The 26276-nt window shown below is 40.4% G+C and overlaps 3 protein-coding genes across 4 annotated transcripts in view; 1 reads left to right on the top strand and 2 right to left on the bottom strand.

The window, feature by feature from the left end:
- Positions 1–3068: 3068 nt before the first annotated feature.
- Positions 3069–5305, bottom strand: LOC146988939 (uncharacterized). Its single transcript, XM_085774757.1, has 7 exons — positions 5122–5305; positions 4708–4796; positions 4311–4411; positions 3895–4016; positions 3512–3701; positions 3348–3436; positions 3069–3212 (listed from the first exon to the last, which is right to left on the bottom strand). Exons 1-7 carry the CDS (start codon positions 5209–5211, stop codon positions 3084–3086), a joined length of 810 nt encoding a protein of 269 aa, XP_085630883.1. The 5' UTR covers positions 5212–5305; the 3' UTR covers positions 3069–3083.
- Positions 5306–5951: 646 nt separating this feature from the next.
- LOC146988938 (ubiquitin-ribosomal protein eL40 fusion protein) lies at positions 5952–7768 on the top strand. Its single transcript, XM_085774760.1, has 4 exons — positions 5952–6059; positions 6861–6947; positions 7258–7360; positions 7616–7768. Exons 1-4 carry the CDS (start codon positions 5957–5959, stop codon positions 7707–7709), a joined length of 387 nt encoding a protein of 128 aa, XP_085630886.1. The 5' UTR covers positions 5952–5956; the 3' UTR covers positions 7710–7768.
- A 2345-nt stretch (positions 7769–10113) lies between these two features.
- The window catches only part of LOC146988937 (homer protein homolog 3-like), a 50069-nt gene continuing 33906 nt past the window's right edge, over positions 10114–26276 (bottom strand). For both annotated transcript variants that reach the window (XM_085774755.1, XM_085774756.1), the window contains 4 exons: positions 21272–21428; positions 15820–15930; positions 14725–14805; positions 10114–12890 (listed from right to left, as the gene is read on the bottom strand). In XM_085774755.1, coding sequence (XP_085630881.1) covers positions 12705–12890; positions 14725–14805; positions 15820–15930; positions 21272–21428 — 535 coding nt within the window. In that variant the 3' untranslated portion in view covers positions 10114–12704. The remainder of the gene's footprint in view (positions 12891–14724; positions 14806–15819; positions 15931–21271; positions 21429–26276) is intronic.

Raw genomic sequence — 26276 nt, 5'->3', positions numbered from 1 at the left:
CTTTGAGCTGTTGATAACGACTCTCTATGGGGGGAAAATAGTAATGTTTACATTTAACGTAAAGCGGTTGACGCATGCTTAACGTCACGTTTATAAACGGTTAATGAGGGTCTCTCTCAGCCAATCAGGATGTAGATCCGTAAATATCAGTTGTGAACGTTAAACGCCGCCGTTTAAAAGCGTCAGTAATAATCTCACCTGCAGAAACCGGTGGTGGTGGAGGTGGTGGTGGTGGAGCAGCGCTGTGTCTGGTCTGACTGAAAGGACGTAGCGGTTCACGGCAGGACGAGCAGAGCAGAGCACACACACCGACTGACTGCCTGGATGTTCTTCAATGGAGAGACCCGGGGGTTTATAAATGGTGGCAGGTTTAAACGCCCATAAACACAGCGGCTCCCTGTTTTTACACCAATGACAAACCGCACACGAGAGTCACGTCCGCCCACGTCACGACCGACCAAGACGAAAGAGGAGGAGGAGGTGGAGGAGGTGGACAACGTGGGGGAAAACCTCGCTAACTGTGGGTCAGAATATAACGGATATTATTTTCAAAACATAACTGTTTTTTGTGCTCCACTTTGTCTCCACTTAGACTTTGTCTTTATAAAGATAATTTTCTGAATCAACGGGAATAGTAGGCTACTAGAGAGATTACTCAGAATAAACCCGTATATTATGTTTTTGGCTGTTTACTTATTTATGGTCAGCGAAGACTTTTATTTTGAAGGCTGTAAGTGGCTCTTTCAGACAGCTAAACGGTCAGCACAGCAGCAGGTCTGGGCCATAGCAAGCTTCAGGTTCTGTTAAAAAAAATTATTTGGTCCATTTAAGTGCAATATCAACTGTGATCTCTGTTTATCATCCTTTGACCCGGGACTCCAGTTTTAAGACCTTTATTTTTGTTTACATTGAGCTATTCTTTTATTTTGCAAAGTTTACTTTACAAAATTCATTTCAAACTAACAATACACTGAAAACCACAAGGAAAGGCTTTTGTTATTTCATCATAGGAATATTAATATTCCAGTATTAATATTCTGTTAGGCTATAGGCCTAATATTAGTATTATCAGGGATATGTGTAAATATACGTATAAGAAAATAGTGTCCATTATTCCAAAAACCCATGTGATTTTTTAATTGTCTGACCAACATTTAAAAATACAAAGATGAATCAACCAGTACTCTGGATTTGGTTATTTTCTCAGTTGCCATAGCCTAATTATGAAACTGGTATTTATAGTGGGAGTCAACATGGGCCCATCAACAAAATGTTAATCCTGTCATGATTGTAGCCTATGCACTTCTTAAATCTCAAAAGTATTTTCTTCTTTGTCTTTCTCATAAATTCAAAAGAATAGCTCTACAGAATATAGTGGTATTTTAGTAGAAATAAAAGTCACAAATGCGAGATAATATAAAATAATGAATAATGAACTAAATGAAAGCCAAAATGCACATAACATTTAAAAAGGATCATTTCAGTAGTGCTTACATTTACCTTTTTTTTTTGTTTTTTTGTTTTTTTGTCATGTGCCACAACAGCATTACAATCACATGATCACCATGTCACATGCTGGTGCAAACATGAAAAGAAAAAGAAGTTTACAAATTTTGTCACAAGTTTACCAATGAATGATATAATAACATATTATGAATGAATACATGAATGAATTGGAGAATTCTGTAAGAAATAAGCTCACATATTGTTAATACATTTGCTGAGTTATTATTGAGCATTATCCATATATCAACAACAGTATATCATTCAAATTAGCAAGGTCACAGGTGTGTCCTTGAATAAGACCTGCTACCTGTGCAGGTTGTTTTTTTAATGACCAGGTGGACAAAAACTGCAATGATGTGCACATTTTACAATTTTTTCATATTCCATGATCTTGATATAATAAATAATTGGCTGACACTTCCTCAGCATTTGGCAAGTCGAGCACAGTCTGGTTTGTTTTGGAGTTTAAGCTACTATTAAACAGATGAACCCCTTGGACCTGAACCTGGACTTGTTGGCCACTCAACTTTCCATCCCATACCTGAACTGCTGCTGTTCGGCAAGGTTGATGAACTCCAGATTCAGTTTATTTACATGTCTGCCTGCCATTTCTTTTTTATCAGCAGACCCTGCATCTCTGGGTCAAGGCTGTGTTATTGCTACAACATGCATTGTTTTTACAGAGGTTTGTGGTCAACCATGCTTGAAGGAGGGAATGAGAATCCTTCTGTGAAACAAAGGCTAACCTTCTTCTTAGGAGTTTGGCATTGACAGTGTAAACAGGGTGGAAGTAGGACAGTCAAGTTCGAGGTTGCCTCCCTCCCTGGCCTAAATATGACAAGCGAGGCAGAGGTTTATGTTTAAGCCACCTAACTGTTAAAGCTGCACACTGCTTCAACATTTCACACTCTGATGGCCCCTGTGCTGATCTGGGTAAAGGTTTATTTATTTATCACTCATCAGCAAGATTATGGGCCTTCTTATGCAGCCCATTGAAAAACACAGAGCTTAATGAGAGACAGTGTGACAGAGTGGCTTCTGGTTGGATGCATGTTTGAAATGTAAACATATTATAGATTTATTAACGAGCTAGGTTTAGAGACTTGGGACCAGGGTTAAAGTTCCACACGTGAGTAGACTACTACAACATGACCGCACCATTTCAAATGGGGTGGTTGAAAAGGATTCTGGGAAAAGTAGGGATAACGTTTAACTCCGGGAGTTCAAGGAGTTTACATTACACCCATTTTAGTCACATATTGCCTTTTTTTTTTTTTTTTGACAAGTTGGACTTAATTCATTTAGAAATGTCATTTAAATTTTTGGTCAAACCTTTTTTTAACTTATGAAGGATATCTCTCAGGTGGTCTGTACCAAGTCACACAAACTAAACATACAACATAGAATAAGAAGAAACGTGTGAACAATATCAAATATAAAATTCAGAACATCTGCCCGTTGAATACCTGTGTTTTTGTCAGAAACTACAGAGAGACAAGACAAAGTGTTGTTTTGACTTTTTTTTAATTTATTTTTTTATCATGAACACAGGGGCCAGGGACGAAGGTGGGAGTCAGTCAGTTTATGGCAAAATGAGAGACGAACTGGCTGCAGCTCGGGGTTTGCAGGAGCAAAGGTTTGGCCCTGTACGTTTCACCATGGGTGGTGCTGAAGAAGTGTTTGGTCAGCGGAGGCTTGATGGCGCTCTATTTGATTAACACAAGGCAACAACAAATATAATCATTACTGTGTAACATTAGACAGACTAAAATAGAGAAAAATAAAATACACAATTAGCAATTAGTAGAATTTAACCAATAGGGTTATGTTGTGATCCTCACCCTGTGTTGTGACACACAGGGTGTCCGTTTGTGGGCAATCAAAGGGTTAGGGTAGTCAGTTTTGGTGATGCTGAGGCTCTCTCCCTTGCCTGCCAAACAGATTCAACACATTTAGTATCTGAATGCACTTCCCTTCAAACACAAAAATATAACCAATCAATCACCTGATTCACTCAGTATGTCACTTGGCCATTGGACTGCTGGTCTGGCCTGCTTTCCGCCCTTTCTGCCATAGTGCTCTTGGGCCGTGGTTTTGAAGTACAGGCCTGACAGATGGGGCGGGTTGAAGTGCACATGGCTTTTGGTCCGCAGCCCGGGTCCAGGCACAGACACTGGATGTATTGAGTGGCTCAGCTACAAAGAGGGGGAAAAAATGACTTGATTGGATTTATTGCACAAAATATTATTATAACAAACTCAATCAACATTAGTCAAATGTCAAGTCATGAATGTAAACTAATGTAAAAAATGATAAGCTTTTAATTTATACAACATAATACCATAAATTCAAAAGATAAATTAAGTCGAGGGTCTGTTCACATCTCACATCAGGGAAGGAGATTCTGTTGGTGGTGACTGACTTCCTGTCTTTGTTGCCACTCTTATCAGTTTCTCCTTTGAAGACAGAACTGGAGTTTTTGTTCCGCGTTATGTGAACAACTGGTTCTCCTGAAAAATAAATAAATCAGACTCATCTGCACTTGATGGCTGAGATTGACATAATAATTCTGTAATCTGTAATCCCAGTGTCATATTAAATGTTGTTTGTTTGAGATTAAAATCAAAGGGAAACCCAACTGTGAATTGTATCTTTGATATGAGAGAAGAGTAATGTCAACACAAATGTGATATACACCAAGTAACCATTTTAATGTTATGGCCAAACAGCAACATTTTGCCCTCTGGTTTCTTTGGGAACTTTAATGTAAAACGTGTAAACTTAATACTGCAGGAAAAACTCACCCATTTTATAATCCCTATAGGTTTGCCTGGTTGTGGTTGACCATGTCTCCTTTGAGGGATTTAAACACTTGAACTTCAAGTTTTCTTTCAGCACAGGTTGACTGCATCAAAAATACAGAGAATGCTTTTAGTGGTAATCTGCAACACCAAAAATATATGAACTTTCAAAGAGTAACAAATTACAGTATACGTTTGGAAATGTATAATTTAGGCAGCTGTAAATGGTTTATTTTTCAGGTATTTGAGTCAATAACAAGATGAGATGTGGATGGGAACACCTGGAATGAACTACTACAGCTACAGTTTCCTCTACTGTTTGGCATCTTTGTGTGTGAGATGTCATGTCAACAGGGTCACGTGGTGGGAGTTTTTTCAATGAAGCAGAAAAGCTGCAGACCTGCTGTGGATCGGACGGCTGAATGATCCACTGTACGTTGTCCCTCTTTCTAAAATCTTTGCGGGATCACCCATAACCACTGAGGAATGCTGAAGAGAGACATCATAAAAACAGTGACAGTTACAGTCTGGTGACAACACTCATTTCACGCAAAGTGTCTTTAAAAAAGGTCAACCTCCTTGCCACTGTTGTGTCTACTAAAAGCTGACAGCGGCAGTGGTATCCCAGGTCATAGTGTGACTGTTTAGTGTCAATCATTTCATGTATAACGGTGGGGTGTAACTCTGTCAGTATAGTAAACACAGTTTGTGACATCAATAAAGCTGAAACACATTGGAGTGGAGGAGAAAAGGAAAACACTGAAGAAAAAAATACAATTATGTCAGAATAATTTCCTTGGTACATGATCTCTACCTTGGTCACAGGTTTAGCAGCTTTGCCCCTGGCTCCTTGGAAGGAGGTGTTGTACTCGGAGACATGATGGCTGGGTTGACGTCTTTCCATTTTTATTGTGGGACAGCCCTCTTCTCCCTACAGAAATTAATATTTTAATTAACTTAAATTTAATTAAACAATAGTTTCTGGAGGAATCTAAGAGACACCCTCACACAGATCTCATCATTGTTATTATCCATTACAATGTAACTGTCAAAACTAATTCTGGGGGGGAAAAAAAAAATCTACTCAAATTTGATAATAAAACATTTAGAAAAAAAACATTTTATTACCGAGGGAACCGAGCAGGCGGAAGTGACGTATTTGAGCCGCCATCCTCTTCCGCTCTCTTTTCGTTGAGGCTCAGCTAGAGGCCGGGTGAGTGCACGCTTCGTCCGGCGTATATTTGTCGATTTTTACCGATGTCTGAGTGTTTGAATGTCAATAAAAACACAATATTCACCGTCTAATAGCAGCCGATATTATGAATTGAGTGTCGCTGGTGTAGTTCTCTGGGAAAATAGTAAAGTAATTTGTTAAAAGGTTTCCACGCTAACGGCCAGCAGCATGTGGCGAGGCCCCGCGGCTAGCATTAGCATGTAGCAACGCTGACACATCCAGGACACGTTTTCACAGATGTTAACAGTGGTTTGGATACAAACGTCGCTCTTATTACTACTAAATACATAGTCTTTTTTTTTCTTGTTTACTGTGGTTAGGTCTTATGCTATCGCTGTTGAATTGCCGTTTGAACTCAGCTAACTAACTTAGCATCTGAAGCTAACGTCACTTCTCTCTCTTTTAGCCTGCAAACATGCAGATCTTCGTGAAGACGTTGACGGGGAAAACCATCACCCTCGAGGTTGAGCCCAGCGACACTATCGAAAATGTCAAGGCTAAGATCCAGGACAAGGAAGGTGAGTTTGCCACTAACTTGATGTATATTGATTATCAACTTATCGGGTTTACAGTCGTCGACAGATCTATGTCTGAGTCATTTCTTTACCATCAAGGAAAGTATTTTGGGGCCAAACATGGGAAAGCAGAGTTGATTTACAGTAACAGATTTACTGATGAGGGAATAAAGTAGACTGTCTAATGAGTGAGAGGACACCTGACCGTCTAGTCAGACCAATCAGAGGGCCAGACAGTGTCACACACTGATGAAACAGCAGATGACAACTTGGCAAGCAGGTCCACTTGTAGGACCATGTTTTGTTTGACATGTTTAAAGGTGTACAGAAAAGAAAACTGAATTTAAGCCCACTCTGGGTCATAAAATTAGCGTAATGACTCATCTATCAGACGATGTAGGCCAAACTTTGTGCAAAATTCCATTTTTGAGTAAATCCAGAATGAAAGTGTGTATTTTTTTTCCCGCATTGGATAATGCAGGCGCACGGATTATACGTCAGCCTGTACACGATTCACCAGCCACTGATATTGGATCCGTAATCCGTCATTCAAACGTCTGAGACACGCACACACACACGGAGCTCGGGCTCGCCCCAAACTTTGAATATCCCGCCCGCTCGATAACGACCAATCAACTTCGTTTTTCTTACTCGGGTAAACTTGTGTTGCAGCTCGTGACAACTGGGCGCGACAAACAGGACAAACGGCCATTTCTGTACACCTTTAAATCATGAGCAGTCTCCTCAGCCACTTGGATTATTGTCTCCTGTGTTCTTGTGCAATAAACCATATTGTGTTTGCAGGAATTCCCCCTGATCAGCAGCGTCTGATCTTCGCCGGCAAACAGCTGGAGGATGGACGCACACTGTCTGACTACAACATCCAGAAAGGTAACAGTTACTGAATGTGTCTTGACTGTCACAAGAAATCATGTAATTACGCAACTGACAGGGAATTAGTTTAACAAATTAATACAGGGGTTCTTTGAAATCTTAAGGATATTGGTGCTATTACTCTGCATCTTTGCAATACTGGTGTATGATGTGCATATAACACTGTCATAGATGTGTATCTGTAGTGCAGCATCAATGTAACTCTTAAAGGAGAGACCCCCATGAATCTTTAAAGAGTAGATTTTGCATAGGTCTGTGGATGTCACTGAATTTAAGATTGACATGAGATTGTTTTCATCTTCACCAGAGTCCACTCTTCATCTGGTTCTGCGTCTGCGTGGTGGCATCATCGAGCCTTCCCTCAGACAGCTGGCCCAGAAATACAACTGCGACAAGATGATCTGCCGCAAGTAAGTACAGATGTGTGCAGGTTACTGTTAATGTGCGATGAAGTGGTTGGTGGTTGTACTTACTTGTTGGTAATGGGGTACCTGGAGATAAGAGCCCGAAAGCTGACATGTAAACATGGGCTGAAGTGGCAAAGCACAGTAATTGAGAGCAGCTAAAGAAAGACTCTGTTGTACTGACCTCACAAGTTGGATTTGGCTTCAAGTTGGTTCATAAAGACTTTACCTTAAATTAATTCCTGATGTCTTGTGTTCCAGGTGCTATGCTCGTCTGCATCCACGTGCCGTCAACTGCCGCAAGAAGAAGTGTGGACACACCAACAACCTTCGCCCCAAGAAGAAGCTGAAGTAGACATTTTGGCTAAAGCGGCATCAGTGCCATTTTGTGTTAAAATAAATGTGAGAAAATGATACTGATGGTCTGACTTGTGTTATTCAGTTGTGCCTTCACAGGACAGGGGTATGGGTCTGTATAAGACAATTTCTACACTGACCAAAACAAGATAAGTCCGGTGTGGTAAATTGCAGTTACTGTTTGCCAAATGAGGAGTTTTCCAACTAGTTTGCGTCAGAGGCCTATTCATGAATTAATCTGGGTAACTCAGTAAACCTGCGTCTTCTGACTGGTTTAAACCAGGGCTGTGCAGATGTAATTTGGGTTGAGACTTGCATTTTATTCCAATTTGACCTCAGAATAGCACATGCCACTTATCTCAACCTGAGTCGATGATACTCTTTGGCAGATAAAAAGCACGTTACATGAATGAACACAATTGACAACAATACTATCAAACACTTTTCATGTGGCTGGTACTCAGACTAGCCAAATCCTCAAGGTACTGTGCTGTCTCCCATCACTACAAAGCTGTGAAAAGATGCGTTTATCACAGCGTCCCCAGCTCCTGCTGCTGTTAATCAGCTGATTCAGTTTGATATCTGATGCTTTGTGCGCCACTTACACTCTAAACAGCTTTCCCCAGCCTTGCTACTGTAAGCAGCAGGACCAAAGAGCCACCATTGACTAGAAATGATCAAGTGTGATAACAGAGTCCAAGTGGACTGTCGGTTGAATGATTACCACAGAGCTAATGCACAAAAACAGAATTGAAAAATTAAGAATAGGCTTGATCTAGTCTCATCAGTGCATCCTGGCTTTTTCTGCTGCACGTTTGGTAAACCAGGATGACTTGTGATGGATGTAAAGCCAGGTCCAGTTAATGCAGATAAATGTGTGTTTACTTTAAAAACAAAAACAAAACTGCAGTATCGATTACAGATTGACCGGTGCAGGATTGGAAAGGACACAAAGCCACTGTCTTTCAAAGAGCTTCTTCAGTGACTGATACTGTATCTGTGGTATTTTAATCTGAATATCTACAGAAGATAATGAAATAACTGTGAAACACATTTATTTCCAAAGTCAGCCAGGATATCTGGAAAAGCTCTCTAGGATTTTTGCCCTCAGAATAGTTCAGTTAAACTAATAAACTACCAAATCACATGGGAATGTTGGGTGCAAACTGTGTGAATGCAAAAAAACAACAACACTGAATTTCTTGCCCTCCCATCACACAAAGAACACAGCAGTGACTTTGCATGACTAAGTTTTAATGTTAAACAGTTCTATACAAATATAAGGAACTCATCTCACATTGACAAACCCCATACAAACACCTGCTCTCCTCAAATTCAGCAATTCTTGCGAAACAACAAAACTGTGGCCAGTTGACAGTTTTCCTCTCATTTATCATTTACTTCTTCGATGAAACTAACCTGAAATATTCTGAGGTATTTTGAGTCTTACTGCAAGGTCAAACGTGTTGTTGGGACACTGCAATTAAAAACACGCTTAACTCTGATCATCCAATGGAGATGAAAGTTCAGCATCATACAGATGTTGTGTGTTAATTCCAGTTTATGTGGCATCAGCATGACCGTGGTGCATCTCAGGTGCTGCGTTCTCTCTTACAGCTGGTGACAGATGTTTTAAAAATACCCTATTCCAGTGTATTTAAGGAGGAATCCATCCCAGATATCCAAACACATTCTGTTTATTGCCATTTACTGTAGTATGTATATTGAATATCATCCTTCCAATAAGGGCTATGAACTTTTTTCTTTTTTTGCTTTACATGATGGTGATAGTGGAACAGAGACGACACATACATGGAGCTGTGCTAAAGTGTCATGTTTGTAATTTCAGCCATGAAGAGTCACAATGGAGACAAAGGTGTGATGTATGGAAGGTGCCCAACTACTGTAGTCTGAAACACAAGATGAATTTCTCCTTTTAACAGAATAATACTGAAGCTCTAATTCACTTACTGGTAAATTATGTCATAACACAGCATGTGTAGGCTATTTTCAACACTAACATGCTGTTACACCACTTTTAAGCAAATCAATACTTAATTGATCTTGAAAGGAAAAAACAGTACTCTATATTTCTCCATTTCAGTAAAGAGGTCAGAGGTCAGTGGGGGTCTTACAGTTAGACAACAGTCTCTGCTCCATTTTTGTGTTAAAGAAACAACTGTGATGAATCCACACGGTTTTTATTGTGTGGTAACAATACACTGGAATAAGGCTGCAGTGACGCTAAGCGTTTCTGACATTAACCACGAGGAGCTCGTGCTGAGGAGCCGCTGGCCCTCTGTATTTTGTTCATGCTTGACAAAAGGCTGGTATCAATCGCATCTTATCTTTTCAAGCCATGAGAAAAAGAAATGCACAGCCGTGGATAAGATGAATGAGAACAGGAGTCGTTACCTATAAATTACTTGTATTAACTATGAACAAGCATCTATGCTAGAAACTTTATTGCTAATTCAATGATACTTGCAGGTAGCAGCTGATGCCAGAAATGCCAGACAGTGTAATAAGTGGTCAAAGTGCTGAACCTAAGTCTTGCCTCTTAATTAATATGATAAATGCTGTAACATTACATTATTACTATTACTACTCTATTAGGTTGAACATAACTGAGGTGATCAATTTGAATGCCTATGCTAAAATCTCAGAGTTAAGTAACGTCAACTGTAAACAAGTATCATAAATAAACCATTTGTTCAAAATGGTACAAGCCTTACAAAGTAATAATAGCAGGTTAATATAATAAAACTACCACGTTTATCAGGTGGTTTATTACATCAACAGATTTAGTTATGACCTGTTTAAATCACAATTTGACATGCTATTATGACTCTGGCAGTTACTGCGTCATCAGCTGAAAAGAACTGCACTTCTTCTTTGTACCTATCAATAACTCATCAGGAGGCGAGAAGCAAAAATCAATCGTTTGACTCAGATGTTCACATACAAAGCTTGACAAGTCAATTAAGTACCCATTTGCTAAAACTACTGCAGTTGTGCTTTTTTTTAAACTCCAGCAAGGACTGAGATGTAGCACACTGCTTAAGTAACAAGCACACACTCTCTCTCACACACACACACACACACACTCTTACGCGCACACAGTTTCACATTCCTTGGCAGGTACGGGGCCTCTGCAGAGCTCATGCAGTGCTCTCATAGTGATCTATGCTCTGCGGCTTCACTGAGCCTCTCTCTAGGGTTATTTTTACTATTATGATAAATGGTAGTGTTGAAGAACAGTAAAAAGTACATAAAGTAGAACAGGATCATATTGTGAACACAGACAAAATGTAAACAAAACAAAACTTGGCACAAACATTATCAAGTGCAATCTCAGGTTTCGACTCACAAGGCCACAGTGACACATGAAGAGACCCTGTCAAAGTGGCCGGTGGAGGGGACAGACCCGCCCCGCCAGCCAGTACCTTTCATTGATGTGCTATTATTGTGCCTGTGAGTAAGCCTGTCCACGAGCATGAATAATAGAATAAGTGATGACAATAGAGCAGTCCTCATGAAACGTGAGCAAAACAAAAAATGGTTGTGCATTGGGTAAAGTGGATCAAATGGGAGCAGGTTGTTGCATCTCTGAGTTTGTCGATGTCCTGGCTGGTGTGAGTCCAGTCCAGGCTGCTGATGGTGAACTGGAGCTGGAGCTTTATTCAGGGTCTCTGCCTCAGTGTGTCCTCCTTACCCCGACCAAACTCCCACTGGGTGCATCTCCACAGTGTTAATAAAGGAAGGATGACACCAAAACAAACTAAAAGGTTATTATTGTAGAAAAGCAGGTTGATTTTTTTTTCAGTTGTCCTTTGAGATTTACCAGTGACATTATGCGAAAATGTAAATCTAAAAGCTTTATTCGTACCGAACAATTAGGTGCAGGCATCAGGCTGTTAAATTAATGAGGAAGCAGCATTTATGGACCGTCACTTTTAGGCGTCTATAAACCACATGTCCAGAATTATGATGGATTTTTTATGTTTAGTATAGCTATAAAAATGCAATTATTCATAAAACTTTATCTTTCAACCAAGCTGGGATGAAGCTCCTGCTGTTACACTTACTGTCTATGTCCAGACCTGCAGCTCTGCAGGAAATCAGAGCACTGCTGGCCGTTCGCAAACAACTCTCTGGCCCTCAGTTTTTTGGTTGTTTCCAGGTCATACTCTTACTTTTTGCCTCTAAGGACAGTGAAAGTACATATACTTATAGAAGCATATTTATCACTGTATTAAACAGAGACAGATCACACAAAAATAAACAAGTAGAAAATCATTTGAATCCTGTTGGAAATGTGCTTTTGTGTAGAACTGTGCATTGACATGAATGAATCATGACCTCATTCACTTTTTAGGCATGGATATTGTTACCATAAACAAACGGGGCCATCACTGAAAAGACTTTCAGCCTCCTGCAGCTGCTGATTTACAGTTTTACACTATAAACCACTAAGTTGGGATTTTGACAAAATACACTACGTTGCCATGGCTCCAAAATGTAGGAGGAGGGCGCTGTTCTTCCAGAGAAACAGACCTAAAGCTGTCAAGAGTTACCAGTGATGGCAAATGGGCCATAAAGTTACAAACAAATCTAGCGTTAAAAACATTTCATCCTCCTCAGGACTGAAGGAGGTGCAGTTGATGGGAACTGTGACATGGGAAAATAAGCAACAGTAGCCAGTTAGACTGCACTGCCACTTGTTTATGATCATTATTCCAGGGTTAATGAGACACTGATGCATAGTACAGATAGTTTATTCTGCACATGGTACCTGGAAGAGGTTTCTGATATTGTGTGTTTTTCCTGCACTGAGCTTAGAAACACAGATACATGAAGGTCGACACCTGTACATTTTCCTCCATACTGCTTTGATTTTTCTTCTGATGTTACATCAGTGAAAGAATAAATCAAGGCCACATGAAGGAGACCAGCTCTGACTGTGGAGATGCAGCCCAACTGCATGCTGTGGTTATTTATCGACGAGTTTGGCCAGGCTCTGTCTCAGGTCCTTCAGATCACAGATCTTGACGTCCAGAACCTCGATAACACGTCGGACCTCGCCCTCCGCCTGCTCCCTCTCATCCCGATTGGAGGCCAGCGTCTTTTCAGCGCTTTGAACCCGGTCCTCCAGCTCAGTGTTTTGTCTCTCCAGATCCTGTAGATGCATAATCTGTAGTTAGGGCAGTTTTATCGCAGTTCTACTCACAAAGTAGTCCTAGATATTTTCTGCACACGTTGTATCCAACTTGTCATTTAGCATCAGCAATAAAATGCTCTTTGTTTCTCTATAAAATATTTCTTTGCAGGGCACATCTGGAAGTTTGTAGACCAGAGTGATTTATAATACTAAATGTCACATCTCTCTATAACCAACAATAATTGCTTTTGTTCTGCATGTATGGTTCCTCTACCCAAAGTTTGTTTGAGCAACACGTTATGATATGGACAGTCTGTCCCAGTATTTTTCTATATGTGTTCACTCTTTCTGCACATTTAAAGGTCAACACAATAGTACACATGCATATTGTAACAAATAGTGCCCATGCAAACTGGAGCAGCACAGCAGCTTTGGGGCAGATACAAGTAAAGCAAATGTAAATTTGTCATTACTTTTTAGGCTGTGAACTGTAATGGTGTTTACTGAGAATTTCCTATTAGGAACTGCTTTAAACTGTTCACACTGCAAATAATCTAAATGTGCAATTTTGTGTTTTATGAGGTTTCTCTGTATGCTGCCAAAAGCAGCGACGAATAGATTATGGAATAAACACAAGGACAGCAAAGGTTAAATATGAATACACATAATTCACAACTGACACCACTACTAAAAGTGATCGAGGACCTAATCAAGGCTATGCAATATGCATCACGTGCAATCTTCCGCATTAACATGGAAATTCAATACCATTTGTATTCTCCTTGAAATCCTCACTTCACCTGCACTGACTCTCTGCTGCACTGCTGATGGTCTGAGCTGCACTGCCTCCTCTCTAAGTACAGTATTGGCGCTTTGATTTTTTCCATTAGTTGACTGTCTGGAGAGCAGAAGAAACCAGCATACACCTGTCAGCACTCTACAGAACTGGAACTTCTTACCACAAGTAAGAAAGGTCATGTCTGTGCAGATCAAACCATGAGCACTTGTGTGAAACTTGAAAAGAAACTTCTTGAAAGACTGAACTTGGGAGATATGGTACAAAGGCAAAACAAAAAAAGATGCAAATGTCTCTGTTTATTCATGTTGACACTGAAATGCTTTCCTTTCTTCCTCTCAATTAATTAGTTTCCATACTTCTCCGTGATATAATACAAACACTAAGGTTAAGTTACAATGGAAATTGAGGAGATGAAACGCAACTGTGCAGAACAAATTCAATATAATTATAATTTACTCTAGAAACGCAGCTATAGAAAAGAAAAATCCCATTATCTCTGAGTGTTGTGCAGAATCCCACTAGTTCATCTGTACCTCCAACCGGTCCGCTAGCAGAAATGTGCACTTACAGGCTGCATAACAGCCGACCTGATGGGAACCATTAAGAGTGACAGCTTGAATTTGCGAGGGTAAAGGGTGAGAAACTAATAAAGATAAATGAATAAACAGGGGGGGAAAATAAATCAAAACCATTTCTTATTTTATCAATCCCATTCTAGGTAGACTGTAATTCAACAGCTGTGTGACCTCAGGCTGCAATTTACATCAGCTCCAAAAATGGCACAGTGTCTAATTGCCATCCTCCCCACCCCCCTCATGTTTCTTTGTTGTGTGTTATTATCATCATCTCTTTCTTGCTATATACACTTTTCTTTGTTAATTGAAAAATAACTTTTACCGTATTCAATAAACTGAGTTGTGGACTAACATAGAATATATTCTGCAATCATAATTGTGAAAGAAATGTGTATCATCTCCCAGTACCAAGTAGACCTGCAAAACAGAGTTAGTCTGAAGAAATAAAAAGGAAATGGAAAACTGCTCATCAGTTTACCTGCAGTCTCTGCATGGCGTCCTCTCGCTCCTTCTCCAGCTCGCCCACATCTGTTTTCTTGCTTTGTAGACTGTGAATTTCCTGAAGACACAGTAATTTCAAACTGTCACAGCAGCACCTTCACACCACCGCTCTCATCCACGCGAAACCACCATCCCGGTTTCCTTCTCTCTTGCTTTGCACCAAAATACCTGAGTCTATACACGCGGCTCATTTATCATACACAAGGTTAGTGGTAGGAACATACCACCATCACCATGCAATATTTTCCTGCCAAAAGTGGAGCTAGTTTAAATGATGGGAGCAGATGTGGTTATGTTAATGAGGCCGGAGAACGGCAGAAAGCTGCTTTCAATGAATATTTCACATTAATATCCCTCTTATTTATCCAAGGAAAATGGCTTTTGGCTGAGTCTAACCATAATGCATTAGGATGGACACTGCATTAAAAGCCTATGCAGAAAATACACAAAATGTTCATAAGATGATACATACAGGTAGGCGACAAGGAAAAAATAATATTAAAGCCAATTTGGATTAAAATATGAAGGTGATTCAAAAAGGTTAATATTGATGTGACATGGGCATGAAGATGGACACCTGCCTGTCTCATGTCTTTATGTTCATATTGCTAGTTATTGTGAGGCTGTGGTGTGTTATCACAGCTCTCTCCAGCCATGAGTCAACAACGAGAAAAACGATGGTGACTCAAACATAAATCAAGGCCTTAGAAGAAATGGAAACAACAAGTGCATGAATAAAAGCCAGAAAACACCTCTTGGTTTTTGTCTGTGTCAAGTTGAATTTTGAAACGTTTTGTCAAGTAATTATGTTTTGGACAAGACAAAAACAGGATTATTGAACCAGTGAGATTTCATTAAAAGCCTTAAAAATGATTCAGAGAACAAATCCTCAAAGTGACACCATCAGTTTTCTAGCTCTCCCAGCTTAATACATTTACAGATAACAGTCTAACTTAATGTTTCCAGGTTGTTTTTAACGGTATATGTATATCAGCTGGAGGCTCAGGCTCACACAATCCCAGTGTTGTGAGGTAAATACATAAAGATGATGTGCAGTGCATGGGCGTCTTGCCTGGTCTTTGGCGCTGAGCAGGGCTTCAAGCTCCTCCACTGACCGGTTCAGCTCCTCTCTACTGGCCTGAGTAGCAGCAGGGTGCCCCAGCTGGGCCTCCAGATCTGCCACCTGGAACACACACACACAAAACACACACTCAATAAATACATAGGCCCACTTAATTATACATTTATACAGCAAAAGACAAGCTAACACAGTCCACAGGCATGCTTCCATTTCTGAGAGGCTGCACTTCTAGGCTCAGTGATGCTAAGAGCTAAACGTTAACCTGCTCACAGTGAGGTGTTTACCACTGTTTACCATACTAACATGCGCTAATTAAACACAAAGAACAGCTGGAGGGTTGGTTTTTTTTTTCTTCGTATTTCTGTTCATAATTGTTAGAGAAACTGAAATTTTGACATCAAGATGGCAACAAATTGATCACATTTTATGTGGGGGGTGCTGATATCTGGACCAAAATTCATGGCAATCTGTCCAACCGTTATCAAAAAACACTTCACTCAAAGTGGGGGAAAAAAAAATGAATCGAAACAACAAAAGAAAGAATTAATTCTCTGGGGACAGTGAATGAAAATTTGATGGATCCAAGTGTCTTTTATAAGCAATGTCATGACTGACAATAAGATTGAAACAGCAGCAGCAGAACAGACACAAGAAAATTACTGGTTTCAACACTGCTTTGCAACTCTTCACCCTGCACCGCTGGTTGTCTGAGCCTGCAATAATCAATTTAGGAGTTGGACAGTTTCCGTCTGGTCTAGTTTCATAATTTAATCCAACCAATTAGTGCACAGTCTGAAGTTGAACAGCCCAGGTGTCGTGGGGATATGTTACCAGGTTTTTCCATAATTTGCTGATGGACACAGATGAGAAAGTAAAAAGAGAAAATAAACAGAAACCCAAAACGATGCAAGTCTCAGTCGAGAGGTTATGCCATGAAGCTTGTACAACCCTAACGTGTGGTATAATTTTCCAAACCCATAGAATAACATGTGGCCCTTCACCTCCAGCGAAAACACTAACATCACCGACAGCAGCGATGCACAAATGCAATAATAGGATTCCTTACAGATAAGCACACCCACTCACACACAGTACACACATGCTGTGTGCTCGATCATTACCGCTGACGGAGACGAGGGAAGCCAACACAGGGTCATCACCTACACGCCCACACACACTCACACATACAGTCAGAACCAAGTGTGTGTTTAGCAGCATCATGCAACACTCTCCTAGGCTGTGCAATGTAAAAACCAATCATGGACATTTTCTTGATTCATTTACCCTCTTGTGGCTCTTGACTTTCCACCACATACAGTACACATAACTAACTGACACACACATTTTTCCCCAAAGTAGCCTGTGACAAAGACACGCAAACAAACACAACTTCCACACAGTTTCCTGTGGAAAAAAGGCTTTACTGCCAATGGTCACAGTACTGAAACCCCTATGCAACTGAGATTTTTTTTTTCCTCTAAATTGCTGGAGAGATGTGACCTTTCATGAAAAATCATTTAATGAAAACTGTTTCTCCCTCTCTGACCCACTTCCCTGTGTTTAACATATTAATGGAAAAGCTAAAGGAGGGTGAGTGACAGTTTGACCAAACAAGGACAAGCTCTTCAGCCTTTGAAGTAAATTTAACTGGATGCAAAGCACCGACACCCACATGGTGAGGGGTTCAGTACCCAGAAGGCTTTGCTTACTGCAAATGAAAACACTACACTGTATGTTTTTGCACGGTGTGGGAGTAATCTGATTAAGACAACAATCTAATTGAGTCCCCAGTGTTTGTACAGTTTGAAGCAACAGGATTTTATAACAACAGGATTTACATCTGTTTTAAAACCGATAACGCTCTCACTACATCGCACTGTTTGTTTTGTAAATCTGACCTCAGCTCTGTTGACCTTTCACATTATGCACAATTATTGCCTGTTAAACACATATTTTGATTAAAACTGTGTTAAACAAGTTACATCTAACCAGTTCATGACAGTGATGCTAAGAAAATCAGATAAGAAGATTTACATAGCAGTATGAATACCGAAGATTAAATGCTTGCACGCATGTCGGTTTAAAGGCTGCTGATGAAACCACACATATAATAAAAACATGACATGATCACATCTGATGGATGAACCATTTGTTTGCTAATTGTCTGCTGAATACACTTTGGCTGCTTATCTTTTACTCACAGCTACTCATAACAGAAATAATCGTATATCACTCAGCTGCCACTCAAACATTGAACTAAGCAAAGGGAAAAGTGAGGATTTAAATAAAAAGAACAAAAAAGCAAACAATGGAAGTGATTGTGTAGTAAACTGACAGAAAATCAACTGGCATCAATTTGTATATTTGGCTTTTCATTGTTAAACTAATTCAGGAAAATCCCTGGGTCCAGCTTCTTAAAATAAAGATTTAGTCTTCTGTGATAGTAAATCTTTCTTTGGTGTTTGGACTATTAGTGGGAAATCATGTTGGGAATTTTTCACTGGTTTGTGGCATTTATTGACCAACCAAATGGTTGTATGATTTAAGTAAGTAATCACTGGGAAAAAACAAAACCAAAAATACTGCTGTGACAGCAAATGATATGGAAAGGCTGGCTAAATAAAGCAGAGATGAAAGGAAATGTTTCTTCTAATAATATGACCTTGGCTTTGATTCCACTGGATGGATGTAATGTTTGTGATGCAGGAATCATCATAGCGTTTGTTACTGCTTACTACATTTCATCTGACCTATGATAACTGCATCAGCTGAACGTCTGAAATGTAAATGTGTGTGTGCGTGTGTGTCTGAGGGCTGGAAGGCTTTTCCTGCTCCCATGTCAACATTCCCCCTTTTTCTCCCTTTAGCATCTCCTCTGCATTTTCACTGGCAATTTCAGAGTGGCTCTTTATAGATTCCACACTATACGCTACGTCGCACGCCATCCAAGTCGGGCTTGGGTCGATGGGAGGACGGGGGGGTTGGGGGGGTTGGGTTGGGGTTCACACGATCCCAGAGGACTCAACCTCTTTGTAGCCACTCTGTATGTGACAGCCACTGTCCCCAGAGGCACGAGCTCCATCTCTCTTTGAAATCCGCACAAATATCACAAAGAAAGAAAGGGTGTCTTTCTATATTAATGTATCCAGGAATGTTTTATTCTTAATAGACAGACAGGAGACTGAACAACCAGCAGTGTTGCATACGTAGATGCTGTATATCTAAGAGCAGTGGAGCCGAGTAAGACATCACAGCAGATACAGTGAGTTTCTATTTATTATTTATTTACCATATTCCAGTTAAATTAGAAATGTCTTTCTGTCTGTGTTCGCTGTGGGTTATCAGCTGTTTTATTCCAATAGGATAAAAATGTGTGCATAAAATATTTTCTTTACCAAAATATAAACAACCACACTTCTATTTGTGCTTCTATCTCAAAATGATCATTTCAAGCTTGTGGGCAGTTTGAGAAATTAAAAACACGTAGTGTGTATGCATCTTATTTTGTTCAATTATGTTCAACCCAACACAAACCAAAAGACACTGGAGCTGTAGTTTTGAGAACACAATTTGCAATTGCAACAGACGCAGCTGCAGCAAATAAATCTGTAGAATATAAAGTCAAACGTCAACAAGTACGCAAAACACTGAACGTTTTTTTTCCCTTTTTTTCTTGTCTTAACCTGTATTGTCCGCACTTTGCCTTTCTGTTGACGATACTTAAAAGAAATTGTCTTTCCAAAGTCACAACGACCAATTAGAGCTGGAACCGAGCACGAGCAGGGTCAGAGTTAGAGTCAACCCAGAAACCCAGAAAATAAACACAGAGCCTTTGTGCGGCAGATGAACGCCAACATGGCTGAAGCCGAGAGTAGGATGACGAGGGAGAACGAGTCAGCCAACGCCAACCTAGCTCTCTCCTTCTGCTCCTACAGTGATTTATCTTCTTCCTGCAACTGGGGCAGAGAAGGGGGGAGGGAGGTGGGCAGTATAGGGTGTCCTGTCCCAAAAAAAAAAAAAAAAAAATCATCCCTGCCCCCCTCAAACACCCCGTTGCCAAACCCTAGAGGCCTGCTCTACTTCTAGCCACCTGGTTGACTTTGCTGCAGTGTGTGTGTAGCTCTGTGTGTGTGTGTGTGTGTGTGTGTGCATGTATTTGTGGGGGTAACCTTCACCTGGACTCGTAGCAAGAGATGAAACCACAACGAGGGCTAAAAATAAAAAAGGGCCTGTTTTCTGTCACTGGTGATAATAGTTTCATTGCGGGCCGGATGCGGCAGCACTTAATTCTGTCGCACTGAAGAAGCCTTGTTAAGCTTGACCAAGGGCATAATTTTCTATCCCTAAATTAAAGATGAAATGTCTGCGTTGTGGCTCTGCGATTATCACGGGAGCCTGTCAACAGAAATATCCCAGGGTGGGGGTGGAGAGGGCTGGGCTGGGCTGAGGGGCAAGTGGGCTGGATGAAAAATGCATCTGCAGTTTGGAACGGACCGAACCCATGTGGGGATTTAATGTGATACTTATAGATGTATGAATAAATAACATCATCACACCCAGTGGCCCTCTATAAGTGGTCACACAGGGCAGGTATAACAGAAAACTGAACAATAAATAAGAGTATGATGTAAAGTTAGAATAAAGATCCTAACATGTTATAGGTAAATTAAAGTGAATTGGCAAGATATATTTTACAATTTTCTTAATAATGCTGTAATAATGTTTTTTCTTTTGATTTATTAACTATAGTCAGAGACACAGAGAAATTTTTCTCCTTAACGTGTGAAATAATGAAACGGTGACCTGAAAACACTCAACTCAGCACAATTGGGAAAAAAACAGGAAGTGTATCCAGTTTATTGAGGGGGGTTATCCTATATCAAGCAAGTTTCACTGGCTAACTTTTAAGTGTTTGCGATTTAAAAAAAAAAAAAAAAAGCAAAATCACCATATTTTGTGATGTTGAACTGTTAAAAACAAGACTAGAGTGGACAGGCAGTCATGAAACTGCATCACACAATATAACAGTGCAGTAAGTGTCACCCTGTGTAGCCTCTGCTCTGTTATTCTTTTGAGTGGTGTTTTTCTCACCACTTTGTTACTCTTCACATTCTCCTATGCTGCTGCTTTAGACAGCTGCATGGTGGCTATAGAGCCTCATACTACATCAGAGAATTCAGAAAATACTTATTTCTGATTCATTTGGAGGTGTCTTTTAAAATTCAGCTTCAAGACAATTGAAAAAATACCTCCCGTCAGTAATGGAGTCTAATAATGATTCTGTAACTGCAGTCAATATTAAGTATACATTCATTCTTACATCTCTTACAATATGTTCTCCCTGAGTTTCTGCACAATCATGTGATGAGGTTTGAGGAAAAACACTTCAAACCACAGCATTGCCGGGGTTTTGCATGGCACGATGTCATTTCTACACGGTCACCTGGTCTCGGAGGCGATCGGTCTCCTCCTCGTATTCAGCCAGCTGTTTCTTCCACTGCTCCACGCTGCTGTTGGCTTCCTGCAGCGCTTCCACCAGCTTGGCGTTACTGTCCTGCAGGGTGAAGAGCTCGGCCTCCAGGTTTATCTCACACATAGACCTGAGGAGAAGTCACAAAAAGAGTCATTTAAAGCTGCGGTAGCACAGTGTTTATAGCTATTTTGGATTAACTCTTTTAGCTCTGATTTTGGTTTCTACCATCCCATTAAGGGAAATATTAGGCTCTTTAGCTGCCATATGCTCCCGTACAATCTCCAGCTGATTGATTTATTTTGACTATTTTCTGTCATTTGCTCCTATGTATGGAGGTTATTTTCTATCATAAATCAAGAGCATATTATGTTGATTTGAGAGCATTACTTTTTGATTTGACGTTCAGAAAACTCTGCTCTCATATTCAAATTTACTCTGCTCGCGCTCAAACTATGTGCTCGATGTTTAAACCTGTGCTCTCGGATTCAAAGTTGCCCTGCTCGTGCTCAAACTTTGCTTTCGCATTCAAGTTTGCCCTGCTCGTGCTCAAACTGTGTGCTCGCACTTGGTCACAGCTGCCTGCGCAGAGTGTTTCCTCTTGCGCGGAGGAAAGTCCTGCTCTCGGATCTCTGCTCTGCTCACGGAGTTTCTGTCAACTGTCAACCAATAGAAGACCGGCTACTGTTGACCAATCAGATCATCCCTACTTCTATGCTTCTTTGTGGGTGCGTTCACTGTAATTCAAGGAGCGTCACATACGGGCGGGCACTCTTTCTACCGGGTTTATCTATTTCCGCCCCACAGGCTGTTAAATGTGGCGGCTCCCTTTATGTTTTGACAACTTTTGGAATAAAATATCAGTTAATTAATACACGAGCGCCCGTGCTTTTCATCACAATAGGTAGCTATATAAACATAAACTAGCAGTAGTAGCGGATGGGTGCCTTATGTATGTTTTTATTTTTTTATCCACGTTCATCGGTATATATGTTTTATAGTCTAAATGCCAAAGGTCACTTGTAAGTCCTGTGATGGTACAGTGGTTAAGGCAGATGACAGTAGCTCTTTTTGTTGATCATGGGACCGCTGGTTCGAATCCCGGCCCTGCCGGCACCCTCATGTTATGCTATTTGATTTTTATGATTTTTTTTTTTTTCATTGAAACGCTTAACAAGAGATGGTGGGTTACCATGCGTGATTAAAAACATGATGAAGCACGGGCGCTCGTGTATTAATTAACTGATATTTTATTCCAAAAGTTGTCAAAACATAAAGGGAGCCGCCACATTTAACAGCCTGTGGGGCGGAAATAGATAAACCCGGTAGAAATAGTGCCCGCCCGTATGTGACGCTCCTTGAATTACAGTGAACGCACCCACAAAGAAGCATAGAAGTAGGGATGATCTGATTGGTCAACAGTAGCCGGTCTTCTATTGGTTGACAGTTGACAGAAACTCCGTGAGCAGAGCAGAGATCCGAGAGCAGGACTTTCCTCCGCGCAAGAGGAAACACAATGCGCAGGCAGCTGTGACCAAGTGCGAGCACACAGTTTGAGCACGAGCAGGGCAAACTTGAATGCGAAAGCAAAGTTTGAGCACGAGCAGGGCAACTTTGAATCCGAGAGCACAGGTTTAAACATCGAGCACATAGTTTGAGCGCGAGCAGAGTAAATTTGAATATGAGAGCAGAGTTTTCTGAACGTCAAATCAAAAAGTAATGCTCTCAAATCAACATAATATGCTCGTGATTTATGATAGAAAATAACCTCCATACCTATGTAGCATGCTGTGAGTTCGTCTGACTGAAAACAGCTGACTGCAGGCAATGAAATTGACGACATGTGCCATTTGTAGTAATTTGATCTATTGTTATTGTAAAAAAAAAAAAAAAAAAAAAAAAAAGATTGACACAGCTTTCAAATTCTGATTGGATACCACTGTCAAGAAGCAGCACTGTTGGTGAGCAAAATGCAGAAGATAATGAGGTTGTACAATGAAACTTACAATGTTTATATGCTATAACAGCTGTTTGGAGAAGTGTGATGGCCCATTCATTTGATAAGTCATAATCCTGTGGATTTCAGCTGTTTCAGAGAAGTTTAAATAAGTGTAATTTTCTCCCCTATATCCTCACTGCAACCCTGCAACAATCCTGAACAAATGGTCGCACTAACTACTGAGGGTGTTCAGCTTTGGTATTTGAATTAAAGTATTTACACATTTGAAGTAAATGAAGCAAATTAAGAGTTTTCTTAAAGGGATTGTTCAACATTTTGGCAAATTGTCCCATTGCCATAATCCCTATAGTCTTAGCAGTAGGTTTGTTACCTTTAATTGTCGGTGCAAGCTATTTTTAGAACAGCAGAGCAGAGCCGCAAGCTGCTCAGAGCTACGCTACGGAGGCTCATGGGATTTCTTGGTTTCCCTCATCAAACTCATCAAATACACAATCCAACAACTCCAAAACGCTCTTGTGGACAAGTTGTGACCTGCACATTCACCACGCTATGAGATAATAACGGAGCGTTACGAGACGGAGTTGTTTTCGAGGTAAATTCATGCAAAACAGCTGATGCGCATTGCCTTCAGGGGCAGTTTTTCGGCGAGCAGCCTCTGTATTTGCCTCGAAAACAACTCAGTCTCGAATCTACTCCAAAAACTATAGGGATTATGGCAATGGGCCAATTTGCTTAAATGTTGAACTATCCCTTTAAAATAACATTATTCACAATTGTTTGTCATTTCAGGTGTTTATATGTGGATCTTTGAAAACAATTTGGCTTGTAACCTGTTAAATAAAACAACAGCACCGTTAACAGTGGAAAATTACACCAGTGGGCCCTATGCAAAAAAACAAACAAACAAAAAAACAAAAAATGAACTCCTTTATTAAGAAGTGTAAAGAGAGAAGAGGTTCGGTGTAAGGTCAGGACTCAGAGGGGATTGTTTAATAAACCAGAAAGCTTTCAGAAGAGATGATGGAGTTTAGGAAGCTGAGTCTTTGCCATGACGACCAAACCAACAGCTTGGCAACCATAAAAACTACTCACCATAGCAACAGGAGGGAAAAGACTGCATAGATAGGCTCATAACAATCATACAATAAAATCAGTGGGATAATGGGATGTAAAGCAGCCAAGACTTTTTTTTTTCTTTTCTTTTTTTTTCACTTCCTGTTATCAGATGGAGGGTTGAGTGATCAATAATGGAAATGCTAATGACAATAATTATGAGTTGCTAAATTCAGCACAAGTCGAGCCTGGCTAGCCTGTAGGCACTGACTGACATACGCCCACCCACACAACCACACACATGCACACACCCACACACACACACACGCACACACCCACGCACATGTGCAATATCAAAACCTTGGGCCATGACTCAGGCAAGAGCTTGAAAATGGCTTTGGACAGTTTCCTCTTCTACTTTAAGCATGTGACACAAACACAAACACACTTCTGCTGCAGCACAGGGAGTGTGAGCGTCCACCTGTTGCTCGGGTTTCCAGGCAGACTAACATTTTGTGCTTTGTGGTGAAAAAGCTTTTAAAATCTCTGACTCACTGCTGCTTTTCTACTTAATCGTAGCTGTTCTGTTCCTTAGGAGGTTAAAGTAACGTCTTTGTTTCACACCACTTTAACACCTCTGCGATGTTTGCTGACAAAAAAACGGAGGGTAAAGGAGCACAGCCTTACAAGTGTACGTCGTTATCCTTTAGAGTCAAATCACTGCTGTTAAGGGAACCGTCTCTATTTCCTGACTTTAAGTCTCTTGTATGACTCAAACTTTAAATCCTCTGGACCAGTTGTAGCCACTCGTCGTGGTCCTGAAGAAGATATACCCACAAATATTTTCCATCCACCCACACTCCTTCCTCACCCAACATATTGTAAGTTCACATTCACTCCACTACACAAAATCTAATGCACATCTGCTCATCATGGATATAGGATCCTTCTTCTGTTGCTCTTTCCAAGGTTTTAATTACCTTTTTTTTTTTTTAAAGATTTATTTCCTTATATGAACCCAGTAACCTGCTTGAAATGTCCTAATGAGTTCCTGATGGCAAGGAGAAGTGGTAAAACAAGGAAAGATGGAAAATATGCATGAATCCTTGATCACGAGTGGGAACAAACTACCCTGGATCGCAAACTTGACAAGTTCCTCCAGAGCCCTAGAAGAAATGAGTAACACTGCCCCTGATGAGATGACTAAAGGCTTTTCCATGTGTCAAATTGTAATATTTAGCTCTGAATTCGCGCCCTGTGTGGAAAGTGGCCATATGGGTTCAGAATTAAATCTCCAGGTAGAGAGAGAGATGAGATGTGACGCTCTGCTCTGACGCAGGAACTCGTTTTCATGTTCGTTTTCAAGAGAGATCTCAAAAACCTGTGAACAGCTTTCAGTGAAAGTGGCTGAATGTAAATGTTCTTTAAATACCACAATTAAATGACTTGTAGTCGTCATTTCCTCTCCTCCTCTGGCAGAGAACAGGAATTAAGCCGTTTGACTGACTACTGTTCACTGAGCAGAGCGCAGCATGCTCTGGGCTTTTACATCTGCTCATGTATCCAAGCTGAGGTTTAAACACTGGATTACAACTTGTGTCGTAAACTTTCCAAACCCAAATGAATACAATTTCCATCCCAGTACTCCCACACACACACATGCTGCTCTCTCTCTTCTTTCACTCTAATGTGTGTTTTATGTCTATGTGTTTTGGGCATTATTGCTGTGGATTGTTTTTGCTGCGAGCCAAATACTCCTCGATAAACACCAGCGGTTCTGAGCATCTTTCTATTATTGATTCTTTTTTTTCTTCTTAAACAAATACAGCTAAAAATAAATACATTCATGAAAAATGTATTATAACGTGGTGTCAAATAAAATACATTTTCACCACAAGGAAGAGTGGAGAAAGTGTTAGCTTCAATGGGAAAATAAAGCTACATAATGGAGCACAATAACAGCAA

Source organism: Trachurus japonicus, chromosome 4, assembly GCF_045865225.1.
Source record: "Trachurus japonicus isolate A0001 chromosome 4, Traja_1.0".
NCBI classification, from domain to species: Eukaryota; Metazoa; Chordata; class Actinopteri; order Carangiformes; family Carangidae; genus Trachurus; species Trachurus japonicus.
This window is presented reverse-complemented; position numbering and strand designations above follow the sequence as displayed.